At 42.2% G+C, this 20,954-nt stretch overlaps 2 protein-coding genes and 1 long non-coding RNA gene across 6 annotated transcripts in view; 2 read left to right on the top strand and 1 right to left on the bottom strand.

The window, feature by feature from the left end:
• LOC114149750 (protein NLRC5-like) overlaps positions 1-20,954 on the bottom strand; it is a 1,536,511-nt gene that overhangs the window by 1,301,399 nt on the left and 214,158 nt on the right. The gene's annotated exons all lie outside the window — the stretch shown is intronic.
• Positions 1-20,954, top strand: part of LOC114149825 (uncharacterized) — a 461,125-nt gene that overhangs the window by 286,403 nt on the left and 153,768 nt on the right. The gene's annotated exons all lie outside the window — the stretch shown is intronic.
• ehmt1b (euchromatic histone-lysine N-methyltransferase 1b) overlaps positions 1-20,954 on the top strand; it is a 35,400-nt gene that overhangs the window by 12,621 nt on the left and 1,825 nt on the right. For 3 of the 4 annotated variants that reach the window (XM_028025822.1, XM_028025819.1, XM_028025820.1), the window contains exons 2-25: positions 5,891-5,972; positions 6,053-6,564; positions 7,406-7,625; positions 7,703-7,851; positions 9,041-9,193; positions 10,464-10,541; positions 10,642-10,744; positions 10,826-10,924; positions 11,880-12,157; positions 12,237-12,469; positions 13,070-13,285; positions 13,358-13,440; positions 14,126-14,232; positions 14,315-14,437; positions 14,511-14,612; positions 15,312-15,416; positions 15,496-15,650; positions 16,851-17,021; positions 17,104-17,248; positions 17,332-17,409; positions 18,652-18,767; positions 18,881-18,967; positions 19,821-19,899; positions 20,049-20,224. In XM_028025822.1, the coding sequence (XP_027881623.1) occupies positions 5,891-5,972; positions 6,053-6,564; positions 7,406-7,625; positions 7,703-7,851; positions 9,041-9,193; positions 10,464-10,541; positions 10,642-10,744; positions 10,826-10,924; positions 11,880-12,157; positions 12,237-12,469; positions 13,070-13,285; positions 13,358-13,440; positions 14,126-14,232; positions 14,315-14,437; positions 14,511-14,612; positions 15,312-15,416; positions 15,496-15,650; positions 16,851-17,021; positions 17,104-17,248; positions 17,332-17,409; positions 18,652-18,767; positions 18,881-18,967; positions 19,821-19,899; positions 20,049-20,224 (3,650 nt within the window). The remainder of the gene's footprint in view (positions 1-5,890; positions 5,973-6,052; positions 6,565-7,405; positions 7,626-7,702; positions 7,852-9,040; positions 9,194-10,463; positions 10,542-10,641; positions 10,745-10,825; positions 10,925-11,879; positions 12,158-12,236; positions 12,470-13,069; positions 13,286-13,357; positions 13,441-14,125; positions 14,233-14,314; positions 14,438-14,510; positions 14,613-15,311; positions 15,417-15,495; positions 15,651-16,850; positions 17,022-17,103; positions 17,249-17,331; positions 17,410-18,651; positions 18,768-18,880; positions 18,968-19,820; positions 19,900-20,048; positions 20,225-20,954) is intronic. The other variant, XM_028025821.1, reaches the window with a different exon arrangement.

Genomic DNA, 20,954 nt, shown 5'->3' on the forward strand with positions numbered 1-20,954 from the left:
GGGACCGTTTGACAAACAAATGTGATGGGATTAAGAATAGCTGCCACACAAGAACAGTAGCTTGACAAAGTTGAGGCATGAATGCACTTATTGCTTTCCTGCTTGCTGGCAGCAAAGTCTTTAATCTGAATGGTAGCAGGGCTCACAACTGAAGAACAAAGCAGGCACTCGGTTCGATTTTCCTCTAGACGGAGGAGCAAACTGTTTCCTTTCACAGTGGCCCAATCAGACGACCCAAAGGAGGCAGAAACAACTGGAAACACACCAGTCCAGACAGTTTCTCGTCAACGTTTTCTCTCCTTTACCAGACAGTCTGAGTCTTTTCTACAACTCAGACCCAAACTGGAACCGTCAGAGCAGACCACCACAGACCCTACACCCAAGGCAGACCAGCACCTTGTCAATCAGCAACAAGCTTTGCTCAACATCTGCCCTGCAGCACAAAAACTGAGGCTGTTTCCCAAAGACCGTCCAGTCTGAGTGGAGCTTGACCTGCCGCAGGAACACCTGGGAGCAGCAAGACCGGAGGAACACTGCTGCTTCCTCTTTTTACTCAAAGGAAAACACAAAACCCGGCCTCTTCCCTCCCCCTAGTGGTGGAAAGTGGAAGTGGCGTTGGATTCAGTAGGCAGAGAGAGACGGAGGGGGGAAGGGAGGCAGAGAAAGCTGTCTGCAGAGCTCCGCCATTTCACAACCAGACTGTTTACTGACATGGCTCGGCCATTGCAGCGGTTTTCCACTAGATGGAGGACTGAAGGGGTTGGGAAGCTGGTGGATTGGAAACCTGAGGAATCTCCAAACCTGAGGGAGGAGATCAGCAGTCCTGAAGGCCTCAGTTAACAAGAAAACATGGTAGATTAGACCAAAGCTGCAGCTGGAGCTTAAAGTCATTAAAGGCCTGGAGGTTGACAACAACCAGGTTCCATATTTTGTAGAGAAAATGGGAATTTTACAGAGCTTCAATCATTCAGTATCTCTCCAACGTGAGTCTGGTATGTGAAGGCCTGTGACCTATCTTTAGATCTGTTCCAAGAGGCCTGAAAACGCGTCACAAAGTATGAACGCTTTTCTCAAGGACAGTTTACTCTGAAGGAAACGCCTTAACATTCAGGCACCAACTGGTGATTTGAAACTTTTCAGACGTTCACATTGCTCTGATAATGTGTTCATTTCTTTGTGACCTCTTTGTGATGTCACACCAACAAACCTTAATGTGTTTTAGAGAAACTATGCAGATCTTTTTCTTTTTTTTAGGACATTGTTAGCATTTTTTTGTATAATTCCAGATTGATGGAGATATTCACATTTCTTCATTCTTTGGTAGAATTACATTTTAAACTCTAAAACTGGCATCAAAATGTCCTTCCACAGGCTTCTCACTGTAGTTTTCTGGAGTTCTGGCCCATTCCTCCCAACAGGACCGGTAGAACTGGGTCAGATTTGTAGGCTAACTTTCCCACACACCTCATCAGCTCTGCCCATAAATCTACTAAGACACAGGTGTCAAACTCCAGTCCTCCAAGGCCTGGAGTTGCCCTGCAACTTTTAGATGTGCCTCTGCTGCAGCACCTGAATATAATAATTAGGTCATTAAGGCTCTGGAGAACTGATCTACACAAGGAGGTAATAAACTATTTCATTCCAGTGTTTCTGAGACACATCTAAAAACTGCAGGACATCGGCCCTTGAGGACTGGAGTTTGACCCCCCCTGTCCTAAGAGGTTTAGATTAGGTCTTTGTGATGGACTCTAAAATATTGACTTTGTTGTTCTTAAGCCACTTTGTAGCTAATCTGGCTGTTTGCTTTGGGTCACCGTCCATCTGGAAGACGACCAAACTTTACCTTCCTGGCTGAAGTCTTGAGATGATGCTTCATTATGTTCACTAAATAGTTTTTCCTCATGATGCCACTGGTTTTATGAAGTGTAACCCAACATGATACTACCACCTCTGTACCTCATAGCGAGCTCTGACTTACAGATTTCTGCTTTTCCGTGTAAATGCAAAAACGATTATTACGACGAAACACCTCAGTTTCAGTTTTACTGCTCTAGCTGGCATGTCTTTAAAAATGAATGTCTTTGTTGTTAAGTATGTGTGCAAAGTCCATGTCTATACAAGACTTGTTTTATTATATCAATCATTCAGGTTTATTTGTTCACCACATTTCAGCAACAATACAGTTCAAAGTGTCTTACATCATAAAACACAAAAATAAAAAGTCACAGACAACATACAGTCGCCAATACATGGTTCCGACTCTTCCGTTAACTTTGTAACTGACAGCCATCTTGGTAGGCCGTTGCTATGACAATAAACAAGCCACAAGCTTAGCTAGCTCTCACAGCATTCCTTCCGATCTAACTGATAAACAATATCAGTAGATTACAACTGATACTCGATTACAATTTTTGAGTTCTCTACCCATCCCTGTGTACTACTAAGGTAGGTATTTACTGTAGTACTTACTGCCGAACTAGCAAAATTAGCTTAGCTAACGTAGCTTTTATCTGCTAGCTAAGATAGACATGTAGACCTACGTGTTTGTTACTACATGGACTTATTCAGCCAGTCACCAGAACCTTATTATTCACACGAAGAGGTCGTACGTCCTTTACAAATCCGTTGAAACGCTACTTGTATGCGGCCCTGCGGTCAGGCCCTGAAGCTCCAACATGTTGTACACATTCCTCATGTTCATTAGGTAGTTAACTATGTCTTAGTATGAGATCGGCCCCATTTTTCTTCTCGATCTCAAACAGTTCGATCCCGACAGCAGCCATTTTGTTCATGTATAATCTCGCACATTGGTCAAACGTGTCAATGTCTCTTTCACTTATTTTCAACAATTTTATAGTTTTATGGTTGGAGGACAGCAGGAACTGAGCGGCGAACTTCTAAGATGTTCAGACCTGTTAATTGGAAAATCAGAAACAAACATTACATTTTATCAGTATGACATCATCAAAAACCAACAATACAAATCAAATATGTTGGTAAATGTCCATTTTGTATGGAACATTTACCTTTTGTCCTGGGGTTCATTCCCACATTTGGCACCAAAACACATTCATATTTCCATCAATTTACCAAATAGAAACAGAGTTAGAACTGTTTTGTTTCTATTATGAAATAGAAACAGAATGCACCTGAAAAAGGAAAAGATCTGTCTGGAAAAGATCTGCATAGTTTCTCTAAAACACATTAAGGTTTGTTGGTGTGACATCACAAAGAGGTCACAAAGAAATGAACACATTATCAGAGCAATGTGAACGTCTGAAAAGTTTCAAATCACCAGTTGGTGCCTGAATGTTGAGGCGTTTCCTTCAGAGTAAACTGTCCTTGAGAAAAGCGTTCATACTTTGTGACGCGTTTTCAGGCCTCTTGGAACAGATCTAAAGATAGGTCACAGGCCTTCACATACCAGACTCACGTTGGAGAGATACTGAATGATTGAAGCTCTGTAAAATTCCCATTTTCTCTACAAAATATGGAACCTGGTTGTTGTCAACCTCCAGGCCTTTAATGACTTTAAGCTCCAGCTGCAGCTTTGGTCTAATCTACCATGTTTTCTTGTTAACTGAGGCCTTCAGGACTGCTGATCTCCTCCCTCAGGTTTGGAGATTCCTCAGGTTTCCAATCCACCAGCTTCCCAACCCCTTCAGTCCTCCATCTAGTGGAAAACCGCTGCAATGGCCGAGCCATGTCAGTAAACAGTCTGGTTGTGAAATGGCGGAGCTCTGCAGACAGCTTTCTCTGCCTCCCTTCCCCCCTCCGTCTCTCTCTGCCTACTGAATCCAACGCCACTTCCACTTTCCACCACTAGGGGGAGGGAAGAGGCCGGGTTTTGTGTTTTCCTTTGAGTAAAAAGAGGAAGCAGCAGTGTTCCTCCGGTCTTGCTGCTCCCAGGTGTTCCTGCGGCAGGTCAAGCTCCACTCAGACTGGACGGTCTTTGGGAAACAGCCTCAGTTTTTGTGCTGCAGGGCAGATGTTGAGCAAAGCTTGTTGCTGATTGACAAGGTGCTGGTCTGCCTTGGGTGTAGGGTCTGTGGTGGTCTGCTCTGACGGTTCCAGTTTGGGTCTGAGTTGCAGGTAAAGGAGAGAAATCCTTGACGAGAAACAGTGTGGACTGGTTTGTCAATGTGCAGACATTGACAAACCAGTCCTCTGATTGGGCCGGTTTGAAAGGAAACAATTTGCTCCTCCATGTCAGGGAAAGTCTGACTCAGAATCGGCTTTGTTCGGCCTCCGTGAGATAGACGAGAGCTCTGACTCTTGTCATTAACGCTGGCTGGGCTGCTGTTAAAGGTCAGGCTGACCTGAAGCTGCTTTCCTCTCATGTTTGTGCTGAAATGGTTTCACCCGATAATCTCAATGTTCTTTGTTTCTTCCTGGAGTGAAAGAGTTTTGGACTTTTAGCAAACGTTGGAGACGGTTGATGGATTTGTGAGAAATGCTTTCGAGCTGCTGACAGATCTGGTCTCTCTTTACTCTACACTCATGATGGCGTCACAAAAAAACTGAAAGAAATTGTATTTTTTTATTGTCTAGGTTCTTAAATGATAGCTGGTATTTTTTCTTGTACCTCTGGTTTAGTTTATGGGAGAGAGTACGAGTAAGTTGAAAAAAAATGTACAAAAAATAGAAATGATCTTTTTCGGTGCTAACATTTTGTTTTAGCTTCATATTGTTCAATTAAACTTTACTTTAATTAGGAAAGTGAAGAAAATGTAGTTCACAATCTTTTACAATTCTCTTCTCAGTTCATGTTATTATTAAATATCTGGTATCCTGTATTTTTTTGTCTGTTTTCCTAAAAAGTGGGAAAGAAAAACATTTTGAAGCAACTTTTCAATACTAAACAGGAACAACGGACCCGACCTCGTTTTCATTAGATTCAGATGTAGCTCAAATCTCAGTTCCTCCATCCGGAGAACGTCCTGAATGACATTCATCCTTCTCCGAATGATTGCTTCTTTACCGGCAATTATCATTGTATTAAACATAAAATATGAAGCTACCACTGCACTGAACCCCAATGAAAACCTCCTGGTTATTCCTCTGAATATTGACCTCTGACCTCTTCCTGAGTTAAAACATTCGTGTTGTTGTTTCTAGATGAACATGAACTTGTTTTCTTTGCATCTTTTTCCTTATTTTGACCATTTCTCATTTTCTGCAAATAAATACTACATGTTTGCTTGGAGCAGCTCACAGAATAAAAGAACAATGTTCATTTTATATAACTATAAAGACTAAAATCAGAGAAACTGATTTTTTTAAGTGGTCTCAATCCGCTTTACTCACTTTGGCCATTTGCCCAGGAACATTTTCTCAATGTTTAAATCAAAATTGGCCCCAATAATAATAATCTCCAGCCTTTGTAACTTAGTTCGGCTCAGAAAGATGTGAAAATGACCAGCTTGTTTCGACCCAGTTGACCTCCAGCGTGACCTTTCTGCATTTCTGCCCCTCTGGGTCGGTGTTTTGAAGAAACATGTAACTTTCTTCCCTTCATCAACAGTTATTTAATATTCCTGACCAGTCTTCAGTGTGAATTTGATGGTTACCTTGATATATAACATTTCCTCTCCCTCCAGGTTTTGTAGCTTCCTGTACATTTTGGTTATTAATTTGTTAATGGAGGTTGATTGATTTGACTTGTCCTGTCTGGTTCATCTTTCTTTGTTTTTCTAAATAGTGTCGGGTTTGTAAAAAACAAAAAAATCTCTATTTTCAATACCATATTTCTGTTTAATATCTTGACATCTTTCACGATAAAGATGATTATATTTTAAAGGTGTTGTAGGTTCGTTTTTGTTGCTTTTTTCAAGGTAAATTAAGTGACTACTAATGGTTGATGGACTTTCTTCTTCTTCTTTGTCTGCAGCCCGCTGGTTTAGCCGTGGAAAACGTTGCACCTCCAAAGAAAGAGGGACTGGATCCACCGAAACATGGAGAGGAGAAGTCAGGTCAGACTCCAGATCAAACCCTGAATGGTTTCGGTTTGGTTCCGATTGGTTTGATGTTATTTTTCTGCTTCCTGCCTCAGACGAGGACAAAGACGTAGCATCAGCAGCGGGACGCACCTCTCCGGCCGCGGCGGAGGCCATCATGCTTAACGGCGCGGAAAGTGACGACGGCAGCAGACACGCGGACCTGGCGGTTAGCGGCATCAAGACGGCGGTGAACGAAAACGGCACGGCAGAGACGGAGACGCCGCACGGATCCGTAACTGGAAGCAATGGGTTCATCCTGGCTAAGGAGCAGCAGCAGGACGGCGACGCGGCGCCCGCTTCGGGGGTTTCTTTCCCTTTCAGGACTAACAGGCTGCCTTCGGGCGGCTCGCCGTCAGGGGGGCAGACAGTCAAACCCCTCAACGCCACGGCGGCGGTGGCGGGAGGCGCCCAGAGTTCAGGCGCTTTAAGGACCGACCCCGGCACGGGGAATATGTTGGACGCTAAAAACGGCTTTGCTTCAAGTCCCGTCACGATTCCACCGCCTGTTACTGTTCACAGAGCGAGGAAGACCATGTCGAGACCGGCGGTCAGCCCGGCGCAGAAGGTACGATCACCTCCTTCATTTCTGACGTCTGAACCACAAACGGGCCCAACAAATGATCCTGGACGATAAATCATCCCGGAAATTATCACAATTAACGATTATATTGTTGTTTTCAGACCATTTTTCAATTATTAGAACCGTAATGGCATAATAATAATAATAAACCTTAAATTTCAATTAACATTTAACACTGGAACTGAAAAACATTTTAAAGATCCAGAATAAATAAAGAAAACAACAAATAAAATGAATTATAAAGTTGTGTAAATAAAAATATCCTTCAAAGTTGAGACCAAAACACCAGACTGAAGAGTTTCATCATCCAGAGAAAGATGTTTAATTGTGCAAATGGAAATGATTAAATTCATTTTAATTTATTATTATTAATCGATTTATTGATCATTGCCACACACAAGTTCAACTTTTATCTGTCTAACATAAATGTACAAAACAGCTGAAAAGTCTTGAATAATCTTTAGTAGGGATGAACCGATCCACTTTTTTATCAGCCAATAGAGATGAGAAGGAAGGAAGGAAAGGAATAAAGAAGGAAAGGAAGCCACAAGAATTGAAGGAGGGAGGACACATCCATCCATCTTCTTACTTTTTTGGTTGTTGGGATATTTAAGTCTGATCTCAGGGGAAACCTCCTCCTTGAATCTTTGTATTTATGTTTAAAGAAGCAGCAAAAGCACAAAAAAAGGAAGCATTTGACCCTGGAACGTAACATTTTGATATAAAGAAGAGTTTAGTGATAAAACCCAAAGCAATCAGCCGTGACTGTAACCCTCACGGCGCCACAGAGCAGCTCCTCACATTTTATTGTTTCTGTCGCCTGCAGCTCATCAACAAGGAGCTGAGACAAGCAAACAGTGTCAAATCGGATTCTCCAGTCGCACCGGATGTGCAGAAGTCGTCTCCGCCGCCGCCGGCTCCTGCGCCGAACCATCTACCTCAGAGTCCACCAGAAACGCCAGCTTCAGCACACACTGCTTCACCAGCAGCTCCCACAGAGCCGGCAGCTCCTGCAGATTCTCCAGCTCCTGCCAAGCTTCGCCTAGGTACGACTCGCCCCAATGACCCATGTTCAGACTCACAGCTTGCATGCACTGGGATGGTTTCCTCTTCTCTCACCCAGGGCCGTACTCAACGGTGTTTTCATCCCGGAAGAAGAAGAGGAGGATGGGGACGTACAGCTTGGTTCCCAAGAAGAAAACCAAAGTGCTGAAGCAGAGAACCATGCTGGAAATGTTTAAGGAGCTGCAGCAGTCTGCAAAGACCCAACAGGTCCAGATAACATGAACATAGGGCTGAAACGATTAATTGTGATCAATCAGTAACTGAAATAACCGTCTCCCGACCCCACTAGGGAGATGGGTGTTAAAAAATGGATGGATGAAATAACCGTCAACTAATTCATTAATCGATTAATCGGAGTCTCTAAAAAGGCCCATTGATGATTACAATAAAACATACTGAGAGCAGTAATTAAGTCAAAACTGTAGCTGAGAAGCATTCTGGAAATGTTTAAGGAGCTTTAACAGTCTACAGGTTCTATTGAAGTGATTTCTGCTTGTTAAGATTACATAAAAATGGGGCTGAAATGATTAATTGTGATTAATTGGTAATTGAAATAGTTGTCAACTAATTTATTAACCGATTAATCACAGTAATCAGACTCAAAAAGGCCCATTGGTGACTAAAAAACAGATTCAGAGCAGTAATTAAACTAAACTATGCAAAAAATATATATTTACATTTTGCATGTAAGATAAAAATACCTGTCTGTAAATATAGTTTTAGCTCCTTCCATTCAGTTTAATCCCCAATTACACCCATTAAAAATCAGAACTGCTTTTCCCAGAATTTTCATAATTCTGTAATTCAAACTTCGTCCAGAGAAGACATCAAAGATTTCACATGAGGACTGGAATGGTCAGTTGTATTAATTATTAATCGGTTATTAAAATAATTAACTAATTTAGTCATTGATTAATCGTTAATGGTCTAAAAGGACCAGTTGCTGAAAGAAAAACACACGGTCAGAGCAGCAGTTATGCTAAAAATTTACAAAAACTAATACATTATGCATTTAAAATAAAAATAAATCTTTGTCTGTAAATATCCTCTACCCCAAACTCTATAAATAAGTGCCTATTTTAACTTTACCTGGTTCGAAAAAATCTCTTATTGAGCACCTTGATGTTAAGTCAAGCAAAAAGAGTTGAGCTCTTCACATTTTGTCATTGGATCTCAGGCAAATAAAATGTTTATTTTCTCATTCAAAAAATACATTTAATTATTGGTTTATTTGTCTTTTAATGTACACTGCTCAAAAAAATAAAGGGAACACTTAAACAGGTGTTTAACACTTAAAGTGTTCCCTTTATTTTTTTGAGCAGTATATTTCCAATATTGCTGTTACATATTCTTTACCAAGTTTTAAACACTGCTGAATAAATCTCCTGGCTTCCAGAAGAGGGAGGCGGCCAACGTGAACGGGGAGAAGGTGGTGAACGCGTCCGAGGAAGACGAGTCGGAGGACATGGAGTCTGAAGAGGAGACGAGAAGGCAGCCTGCAGAGCAAACCCTTCCAGCTGTTCAAGAAACCTCTGAATCTGCTGCTCAGGTGGGAGAGGAACACGTCCATCCAGTTGTAGGTCCAATGGACAATGGTACGGTTAGGGCAGAGCTAATGGCGTCACACAACACTGTCCATTGATTGGTGGACAGGAAAACGTCACTACGTGCATCACGTTTGTCATCGTACGAGTATGAATGAACCAGTTAAAGCCAGGCATATGTAGAAGGTTTGGTCTGCTTTAATTGATAAAGCGGCTCATACAATCGACAATTGTTTGGCTGACGGTACAGAACATTTACTGTGCATCATACAACACAGTCCACTGATTGGGGGACAGAAATACATCACTAATAGTTGCAACAAGTACAAGACAAACTAGTGCGTCACATTTGTCGTTCCACTTCCATGACACATGAAGAGATTCTGAAAAACAGGAAAGAACTGTGAAGTTTCTACAAATGGAGACTAATGTGGGCAGGGCCTACTTTGGACTTTGTCGTCGTTACAATAAGTGCGAGTCCAACTGGTGGTGGAAATGCTCTCCTGAATGCGGCTGTGAAGTGTTGCACCGTACCGTACTGATCCGGAGCTACTGCTGTCTCACAACACAATCCATTGGGTGGTAGACAGAAAGCCATCACTGCTTGCATCATGTTTGTTGACGAACTACTATGATGCCATGTTAGGCGTTTTACCTGTTGAAGGTCCAATTGTTGATGGAAACACTCTCCTGAATAATCCAGACCATAGAGTGGTGTACTGAACTGTACCTCACCATTCCTGGGCCCCTTCCGTTGTGTCCATAGGACAATGGTACGGTTAAGATGGAACTACTGGCGCCACACAACACAGTACATAGACTGGGTGACAGAAAACCGTCACTGCTTGCATCACGTTTGTCATTGCACTAGTCTGACACCATGTTAGGTGTTTGGGTTTAACCACTTCTGCCTCGTGAGAGTCCCATAGGGAATGCAAACACTCGCCATGACATTCCTGGTCCCCTTCAGTTGTAGATCCGTAGGACAATGATACAGTTAAGGTGGAACTACTAGTGTCAGAAAACACAATCCATTTTTTGGGGGATGGAAAAACGTCACTGCTTGCGACAAGTACAAGACGCAAACATCAGCTTTTCAAGAAACCCCTGAATCTGCTGATCAGGTGGGAGAGGAAGATTTGTCTCTACTTCCGATCAGCCAGTTGGATGAGACGGCTTTCTGCTGTATTGGGGAGTTTGGATGAAGTTTGGATCAGATGTAGTTGAATCTTCAGTTGATGTTCAGGAAACATGTTTTACCTTTTCTTGTTGGAGGTGAAGGATGAGCACGAGTCCGAAGACTCCGAAGAAGACGAGGGAGAGGAGGAGGAGGAAGGCACGGAGTCGGATTTGGTAGGGCGTTCCTCTGATTCCTCAGGATAACAGATAATACTCTGTCGGGTTCTATGTTTCTGGAATGATCTCTTGACCGAGTCCGACCTGCCCGTCTCAGAGCTTCGAGTCCAGCCTGAAGAAGAAACTCAAGAAGAAGTCAAAAGCAGACGGCGCCTGGCTCAGACCGTCCAGGAAGAGGAAACGAAGGATGACAGCCAAAGGTGATTGGTCGACACACATGCCACTCGTTTGTTGAAACTCGGTCGCCGGTTCTGTGTCTTACTGCCGACTGTTTTGCTTAGAACCGGAGACAGATGTTCTGCCCCAGACGTCGGGTCAGGAGTTCACAGAGATCCTCCCGTCCGAGTGCGTCGACCTCAGCAAGTCGTCGCACAGCAGAGGTGAGCTCAGAACCAATCTGGAATCCGCAGGAGTCCGGTTCCAGTTGCTGAATAGAACTAAAGATGCTTCCTTCTTTGTCACCTTCATTTCCTCATGTGTCCTTCCCTTCCTTCCGTCTTTTATGTCCATCCTTCCTTCAACCCTTTTCTTTCATTCTTCATCCCTCCCTTTCTATTTCCTTCTTTTTCCCTTTTATTCTTGTGCACTTCTTTTCCTCCTTGCATCCTACCTTCCTTCTTTATCCTTGCATTTTATGTTTCTTGTCTTTCTTTTGTCCCGTCTGAATTGTCCCTCTTTCCTTCCTCCCTTGTTGTTTTTTATGTACTTTATCCACCATCGTTTCTCCTATTCTTCCTTCTTCTCTTCGTTTGTCATTTCCTACATACTTTTCTTCCTCATTTGTGTCCTACTTCACCTCCTTCCTTTCATTTTCCCTTCCTTAATTTTCATCCTTCCTTCCTTCTTTCTCTCCTTCCTTTCTTCCTTACTTCATCCTTCCTTCTGTTTTATTTTTCCTTTCATTTGACCTTTTTTTCTTTGTCTTGTTCCATTGTGTCTTCCTTCCTCCCTTTTTCCCCTACCTATTCATCCTTCTTTTGTTCCTTTTTAGCCTCTTTCCTTTCCTCCTTCCCTTTTTCTCTTTATGTTCCTTCTTTCATTTCTTCTATCATCCTTTCCTTTTTTCTCCCTTGTCATCCTTCTTTCCCTTTTTAGCCCCCTTCTATTCTTCCTTTTCATCTTTCCTTCCTCCCTTTTCCTTCTTCCTGTCATCCCTCTCTCAGCCAGCAGAGGGCGCACTGTTCCCCACCAGCCACTGATTTAACACACAAACTGACAGAAATGAGAATTAGCCGTTTCTCTGAAGGATTCTGTGTTTTTTGTGCAGGAAGCAGCTATGTGGCGGATGTAGAAGTTGTATGTTTTTTTAATACTTTCTGTTTTGATTGTGTCCAGAACCTTCCGGGTCGGCCATCGAGGAGGCGCAGGAGCTGCCGCTCTGCAGCTGCCGCATGGAGACGCCGAAAAGCCGCGAGATTCTGATCCTGGCGGACAGGAAGTGCATGGCGACGGAGAGCGTGGACGGCCAGCTGACGCGCTGCCAGGGCGCCGTCCTGAAGCACGAGATGATGCGTCCGTCCAACTCGGTCCAGCTGCTGGTTCTGTGCGAGGATCACCGCAGCGGCATGGTGAAGCACCAGTGCTGCCCCGGCTGTGGGTTCTTCTGCAGAGCCGTGAGTTCAGGGGAGCTGGGAGAGACTGGGAGGACTGGGAGGACTGGGATCATTCATTATTTGTGGGGGGTTTTTGTAGGGGACGTTCATGGAGTGCCAGCCGGACGTCAGCATCTCCCACCGCTTCCACCAGGCGTGCGCCTCGATGCTGAAGGGTCAGAGTTTCTGTCCGCACTGCGGGGAGGAGGCCACCAAGGCCAAGGAGGTCACCATTGCCAAGGCCGACACCACATCCACCGTTCCTCCGGCGCAGGCCAAGGGCCCGGCGACACCAGGGGCTCCTGAGGGCCGAGCAGACACAACGACCGACAGGTCAGAGTCCAGCTGGAACACCATCCCTCTAGGGGCTAAAGCTAAGCTAACACAGATAAGATGACAGAGATATAAGCTAATGAAGTTAAGCTAACAAAGTTAGCTAAGCTAATGAAGTTAGGCTTGCAAAGCTAAGCTAATGAAGTTAAGCTACAGAGGATGAGCTGACAATATGAAGTTAACCTAGCTAAGCTAACCAGGTTTGGCTTGCAAAGCTAAACTAACAGGCCCAAGCTAAAGAAGATGAGCTAATAAAGTTAAGTTAAATAATCTAACAGTTATACTTGGAAAGCTATGTTATTGAAGCTAAGCTAGCAAAGCTATGCTATCACAGATAAGCCAAAAAGGCTAGGTTAATAAAGCTAAGCTAATAAATTTAAGCTAAGAAACCTAAGCTAACAGAGCTAAACTAGCAGCTAAGCTAACGATGTTTGGCTTGCAAAGCTAAGCTAATGAAGTTAAGCTAACAAAGGTAAGTTAACGAAGCTAAGATAACAAAACCAAGCTAACAAATCTAACCTATCAAAGATAAGCTAACAAAGTTAATAAAGCTAAGCTAATGAAGCTAAGCTAATCAGTGAGGATTGTTTCCTTCTGCAGCTCTTCCTGTTTGTCTCCTGTGGCTGAAGTCAGCAGCCGAGCCGACAGCTCGCTGTCTGCCCATCCCGCTCCGGACCCGGATGACCCAGCCATCCCAGGGTCGTCCCGCCAGACGTCTTTGCAGTCTGGAATCGGAACGATAGCGCCACCTACGCTGCCCTTAGGAACAACTAAAGAAACTCTGGAGAGTGTCCTGGTCGCCCTGGATACGGAGAAGTAAGCCGCTCTTCTTCTATCGACGCCGCAGAGACGCCATGACCTGAGACCCGTTTCTTCTTCTCTTGTCAGACCCAAGAAGCTGCGATTTCACCCCAAGCAGCTGTTCCTGTCGGCCAAACAGGGAGAGCTGAAGAAGGTGGTGCTCATGCTGGGTGGGTGGAGCTTCACCTCGGCGCTCCGAACGAATCTGGTTTTGTTTTTGTCTGATTATTTATTATTTACTTATTGATCTCAGAAGTGTGATTTTAATTTTAGAATCCTGATTTTAATCTGAGATTTTACTTGTTTCTCAGAATTCTGACTTTGTTTCTTAATTTTTTCCTCAAAATTATATTTTCTAAGAATTCTGATATTAACCTCAGCAATCCAAACTTTTTCTCAGAATTTTCTCTTTTTTTTCTCAGAAATGTGATTTTAATTTTAGAATTCTGATTTTAATCTCAGAATTCTACTTCTCTTGAACTTTTTCTCAGAATTTTGATTTTAATTGTAGAATCTTGACATTAAATTAGCGACGTGTTTTTTGTTCTGGGGATTTTTGTTGCTCTGCCTCAGAGATTCTCAATAAATGCAGTAAAGTTTGTGGCTGTGAAAGACGAAATGTGAAAAAGCTCTTAGCAGGTTTGACAGAAATTTAAAAAATAATTTTTTTAAATAGTTCTTTTGCTGAATTTTCTGGTTTCTTTAAATTTGCGACCTTTCAAGCCTGAATGATTCATCAAAACATAAGGAAAGAAATGCTTTAAAATGTCAACAGAAATGTCGTTTTATTCAGGATTATTCTGTGTAGCTCCATGTTCTGTCAGGAATTTGACGTGTCGTGTTGTTGGTTTTTAGTGGACGGTACCGACCCGAACTTCAAGATGGACTCCCAGAACAAACGCACGCCGCTCCACGCCGCCGCTGAGGGAGGCTACGCCGACATCTGCCACATGCTGGTTCAGGTGGGGTAAACTCTCGACTCTCGGTGGTCGATCCAAACCCCGGTTCTGGTTCTGATTGTGTCCTGGTGCTGCTCGTGTTCAGGCCGGAGCGAACCTGGACATGTGCGACGAAGACCAGCGGACGCCGCTGATGGAGGCGTGTGAGAACAACCACATGGAGGTGGTGCTGTACCTGCTGCGGGCCGGAGCCAGCGCCATGCACAAGGTGCGTCTGCCATCAGAACATCCGGGACTTCAGGGAAACATTTGGGTCTGAACCGGGTTTCTGCTCCTCACAGGATGTTGAAGGGTTCACATGTCTCCACCTAGCGGCCAAGTCTGGTCATTACAGCGTGGTGGAGCACCTTCTGTCCACTGGGCTGGTGGACGTCAACTGTCAGGTGAGAGCAGCTTCAGTCTGCAAACCAGGGGAAGACATTTAAAGAGACAGGTCACTATTAAAGAGACAGGTCACTATTAAAGAGACAGGTCACTATTTGAAGAGACAGGTCACCTATTTCAAAGGTCTGTCCGTTTATCCATCCGTCTGTCTTTTAATCCTCAATTCATTTGTCCATCCATCCATCCATCCATCCATCTGTTTGTTCTGTCGTTCATCCATTTACTGACTTTTCTAACTATCCATCATCCACCTGTTCATTCATCCATTCACTTATCTATTTTTTTCCTATTTGTCCATCTTTCAGTTGTTTATCTTTGTCTTTCTAGTATTCAGATCGTTTCTTCATCCCTCCATCCATCCTTCTGTCTTTTCTTCCAGTCTGTCGTTTTTACAGGTTTCCTCTTTTATATCCGCGAAGCTGCAGAAACTCAACCCATAAATCTATACTGATGTTTTTATTTGCTTTAAAAATAATCTGAGAAACAAATAACCTTGAAAACTGGATTCTGGATCAGCAGGAATATTAAAACATGTTTTTGTTCGCAGAATTTTCTAAACACTTCCATCTCTCCTCCTGCAACTGAGCCGGGTTTTTTTTGTTGTTGTTTTTCATTGTCTGACTGATGGATAAAGATAAAGAAATAAGATTTTCCTTCCAGAAACAGATCTAATCTGGGGTTATTTCCTGTTTCTGCAGGATGATGGCGGTTGGACAGCCATGATCTGGGCCACCGAGTACAAACATGTGGACCAGGTGAAGCTGCTTCTGTCCAAAGGAGCCGACATCAGCATCAGGGATAAGGTCGGTCCGGGCGGGTTTTGCTTTTGCTTTGGGTTTACATGGAAACTAAACAAACATTTTGTTTGCTCTTTTTTTCCAGGAGAAAAACATCTGCCTTCACTGGGCGGCGTTTTCCGGCAGCGTGGAAATCTCCGAGGTTCTCCTGAACGCCCAGTGTGACCTGCAAGCCGTCAACGTCCACGGAGACTCTCCTCTGCACATCGCCGCGCGGGAAAACCGCCTGGACTGTGTCAAGTAAACAACTCCAGCTCCAAACGACACAAAATAACGCTGCAAATAACGATTATCCTACTAATCCTACCTACTAGTTATTCTTGCGATTAATCGATTAATCGGATAAAAAAAAGGCACAATATTCTCATTTTTTTCATTTAACCACTTAAGACCTTTTTGTACAATATTAGAAAAGTATTAAAAGATTCAAATAAGTAATAAACATTTTATTTCCTAAAATGCAAGCCTAGGGATTCCTATAGTGAATCTACAACTAATGATTACTAATCGATCAGTTATTCTGACGATTAATCAAATGAAAACTCGGTGCATTCTACAGATTTTTCATTTAATCATTTAATACATAAAAAAATACAAATAAACAAATAATTGAATTCTTTTTTTTAAATAAGAAAAGAAACAACATATTGCCTGAAAATCATTCCTTTAGTGAATTTGAGCTGAGTTTGTTTTGGCCAAAACGTTTTTACTAAAAAAGGTTTTTCTTTATCTTAAATAGAGAATGTACATGTTTTTGTATATTTTGGCTTAAATGTTGCTCTGAATGTGTTATTATTTACACCAAATGGTTTTTTTTATCTGTACACTCAAATTAACGTTTAATTGATTACTAAATTAGTTGGCGATTATTTCAATCGATTAATCCGATTAATTGTTTCAACTCTAGTCTGAAATCACCGTTTTCTCCTCTGGACGCAGTTTGAATCACATGATTGTGGAAAGTTTAGGAGAAGCAGCTCTAATGTTTAATAAATTAATGGTGGTGCCTCTTGAGGAGTTTTGACTAAAATATATTTACAGGAGAAGCTGTTCTTATCTTAATTGCAAAATGTATTTATTCTTTGTACAGTTTTGACTGAATTACTGTCCTGAATATGTTTTTTTCATTAAACTGCCTTTTTTGAGTCTTTTTATTCCGATTACTTACTAAATTAGTAGACCATTATTTCAATAATTGATTAATCACGATTAATCATTTCAGCCCTGCTGGCAAATAATTTTCCATATTCCACAGGACCTCAGTTGCCTCAAACAAAGATAAAATGTGGAGTTCCTTTTAGTTTAAAACCAAGGACAATGATGTTTACTGACAATTAATCCGATTAATCATTTCAAACCTAAAGCAAAAATGCGTGTCTGTAGTTCTAAAAGCTGCTGCAGAGCAGGGCGGTTGTGTGAAATCGGGTTTTGTCTCCTCAGGCTGTTCTTGTCTCGAGGAGCTAATGTGTTTCTGAAGAACCGCGAGGGAGAGACTCCTCCGGACTGCTGCAGCCACAACTCCAAGGCCTGGGGCGCCTTGCATGCACACAAGAGGGAGAGGGACGCCAAAAATGGACGGCTCAGGCGGACCGAAGAGAAACTGCTTCACAGGTTGGGACTTTGATGCAGTTTGCTCAGCAGTAAGACAAAGAATGAGCTTTAAGAGAGAAACATGGTGTGTTTCTGTTGGCAGTGACATATCTTTAGGCCAGGAGCAAGTTTCCATTCCTTATGTGAACTCTGTGGACAGCGAGCCGATCCCAGACGACTACAAATACATCACAGAAAACTGCGTCACGTCGCCCATGAACATCGACCGGAACATCACACACCTGCAGGTGGGTTTGAGGTCTTCTGGTGTTTTAGAGGAAATAAAGAGTTCAGCAGAGTCACTAACTGATGTCTCTGTTTTTCCTCACAGTACTGTGTTTGTAAAGAAGATTGTTCTACCAGCATTTGCATGTGTGGACAGCTGAGTCTGCGCCGCTGGTACGACAAGGTGAGGACGAGCATGTTCTGGAAAAACTCTCATATTTCTGTTAGGTTTCCTCCAAGCAGCCAGAACTCTAAAGTGGTTCCCATCGGGGCATCCAGGCTTTTAAATTCTCCGCAATTGGCTGCTTGCGGTCTCAGGACTAATTCATCCCAAACGTGTTCTATCGGACCGGACCAGTAAAGTTCTTCACTCGGCCCCAACTTAGGGACTTTGAATCTAAAGTATGTCACTGACAGATGTGGTGTCTTTATCTAAAAAGCACAAGTTGCTTTCTTGATAAAGACTACAGCTAGCCTATTAAATGCTAACGTGCTAATGGACAGCAGAGCACAGAAAGTAGACAATCCAGTGGGTGGCACGGCTAGGCATGCTAGCTGTTAGCTTTAGCCAATGAAGAGTCTTCCCTATCGAAGGCTAATGCTAACCATGCAATGCTAATACCAATGTATTTGTGCTAATGGGCAGAAGATGCGGTGGCAATCCAGTTCATCATCAGACACGGCATGCTAACTGTTAGCCTATCCAAGGCTGATGTTGGCTAGTCAATGCTAAAACCAGCCTATCTATGCTAATGGACAGAAGAGGCCACCAGCCTAGGCCTGCTAGTTGTTAACCTCCATCCATCCATCCATCCAGCCATTGTCTGTCCACCCTTGTCCCTAATGGGGTCGGGAGGGTTGCTGGTGCCTATCTCCAGCCACGTTCCAGGCGGGAGGCGGGGTACGCCCTGGACAGGTCGCCAGTCTGTCGCAGGGCAACACAGAGACATACAGGACAAACAACCATTCACACACACACTCACACCTAGGGAGAATTTAGATAGACCAATTAACCTAACAGTCATGTTTTTGGACTGTGGGAGGAAGCCGGAGTACCCGGAGAGAACCCACGCATACACAGGGAGAACATGCAAACTCCATGCAGAAAGACCCCGGTCGGGAATCGAACCCAGGACCTTCTTGCTGCAAGGCAACAGTGCTACCAACTGCGCCACTGTGCAGCCCAGTTGTTAACCTATTCAGGGCTAATGCTAGCCTAGCCAATGGTAATAACTTATCTATGCTAATTCCTCCCATTAATGCCCTAAGTAATCTCCAGAAAACTTGACAAACTTCTGATTTAGACCATCTTAACAGACAGAAACAGGCAGAAAAACATTAGATTTGTTGAGTTTTTAAAGTGTTTTTTACAGTGATGCACATTACCGGCTTCATTTCTTCCTCTCCTGTGTCTCTGGGCGAGCAGAGCGGCTGCCTGCTGCCTGAGTTTTGTCGTGAGGAGCCGCCGCTGATCTTTGAGTGCAACCACGCGTGTTCCTGCTGGAGGACCTGCAAGAACCGCGTCGTACAAAACGGACTCAGGTGACTCCAGAGAGTCTCAGCGTGCTCAGATAAAATTTTGTTTATAATAAAAAGTTGTTTTGCTTTTCAGGAAGAGAGAAACTGTTGTGATTTAAATGTTTTTAACTCTTTAGGGTCAGACTCCAGGTTTTCAGAACCGGTAACAAAGGCTGGGGAGTCCGAACCCTGCAGGATATTCCACAGGGGAGCTTCGTCTGCGAGTGAGTTTAACGCAACACAGCAACACAAAAATGTTGGATGTGGTAAAAACTTACAGCTGCAGTGACACAAGCAGGCCACTAGGTGGAGATGATGTTACGTCTCTCTGGCATCAGATCACTTTGTGTGAATTTGTTTCACCTTGAATGAATAATTTACAGAAACTGGGAACACTGGGAGCTTCTTAACTTCTTATAAACACCAGCTTCACTTTTTAGTGATACAACGAGCAATCAGTTTAGTAATTGAGCAATTATTCTGACGATTAATCGATTAATCGAGTAAAAGAAGTGGCATATTCTACAGATTTTTCATTTAACCACTTGAGCCCTTTTATGTAATATATAAGAAAATAAACATTTTTGTTGCCTAAAATGCAAAACTTTTGCATTTTGTTTGTAAATCCGGAGCAGATGAAGCTAAAACGAAACAACTTGACGAGTTTTGGCTAAAAAATATTTACAAACAAATGTGTTTTTATCTTAAATGCAAAATCTGTATATTTTCGTTTAACTGTTGCTTTGAAAATGTTTTTTTCCACCAAATTGCCTTTTTTTTCGTCATTATATCCAGGTAGCCATTAATCTATTAGTAAACTATTTGACAATTATTTTAATAATTGATTAATCGTTTCATCTGTAATTCAAATATATGGATTATGAATAATTTTGTGTTTTTTTATCTTCTGTAGAGAAGATAAAACACAATGAGTTCACATGGTTAATGAACGACCCTGAACTTCTGTAGTTTTTGTTTCCTTCCTTTCTCCATAATAATAATAATAATAATAGTTCATAATGTTATTTTTCTTTCTTTAACTGCAGAACATTTCTTCCTCTGACTGATTTCCAACAGGTACGTTGGTGAGATCATCTCTGAAGGTGAAGCAGATACCAGACAAAACGACGCTTACCTGTTCAGCCTGGATGATAAGGTGAATTTCACAATAAAATCTATTTTAAATTCATAATTATTCTCCATTTATCACATTAAATCCAGTTCAATTACATTAAACCTGAATAAAACCTGAGTGCTTCTAAAAGCCCCTGTGTTTATCTCCTCGTTGTGTTTTTTTTGTCCCAGCCTGAAGATCAGTACTGCATCGACGCCCGTTTCTATGGCAACATCAGCCGCTTCCTGAACCACATGTGTGAGCCCAACCTGTTCGCCTGTCGGGTTTTCACCACACACCAGGACCTCCGGTTCCCGCACATCGCCTTCTTCGCCAGCGAGAACGTGAAGGCCGGGGAGGAGCTCGGGTAAATCTGCTGCCTGTCGGGTCCGAATGACGGAACCAGATGGGAAAACAAAACCAGCGGAACCTTTAATCCATAAAACCGTCGGGTTCTGGTGCAGAAGCAGCCGAAGATACAAACCAGGATTATTTCTGTTGAAACTGTCAGAAATTTAAACGTAAAATAAGTAAATTATATAAATAAATAAATACAAAAATTTAGGAAAATGAACAGGTAAAAAATTTATTAATTATTGAAAAATAAATGGATGAATAAATGAAAGACAAGAAAATATCCAGTCATTATTTAAAAATAAAGAAATTTTAAAAAGTTCAGCAATAATAAATTCAAAATAAATCCATTAAATAATTTAAAACAATAAAATAGAAATAAATTTAAAAAGTTGAACAATAATTACTTAAAAATAAATTTTAATTTTTTCCAAATTTGCCACAATTTTGTTTTTCAACATTTTATTTCTGGTTGCACTTTTTATTTATTTTTTAAATTATCCAAACTATTGGTTAATTTTGAGTTAATTTTTAAGCAATACTAATTAAAAATAAGTGAATTTTGCAGCATTTTTTCTGCTGCTGTAACATTTTTCATTTGCAGCATTTTGTCTGGTGAGATAAATTAAAGCTTGAATCAGTTTTTATAAACCTATTTTATTTACTCCTTTATTTTCTGCTTGCAGGATTCTTTCTGTAACATTTAGGAGAAATTCAAGCAAATAATAAATCAATTTTAAATT

The sequence above is a fragment of the Xiphophorus couchianus genome, chromosome 8 (genome assembly GCF_001444195.1).
Source record: "Xiphophorus couchianus chromosome 8, X_couchianus-1.0, whole genome shotgun sequence".
Taxonomy (NCBI): Eukaryota; Metazoa; Chordata; class Actinopteri; order Cyprinodontiformes; family Poeciliidae; genus Xiphophorus; species Xiphophorus couchianus.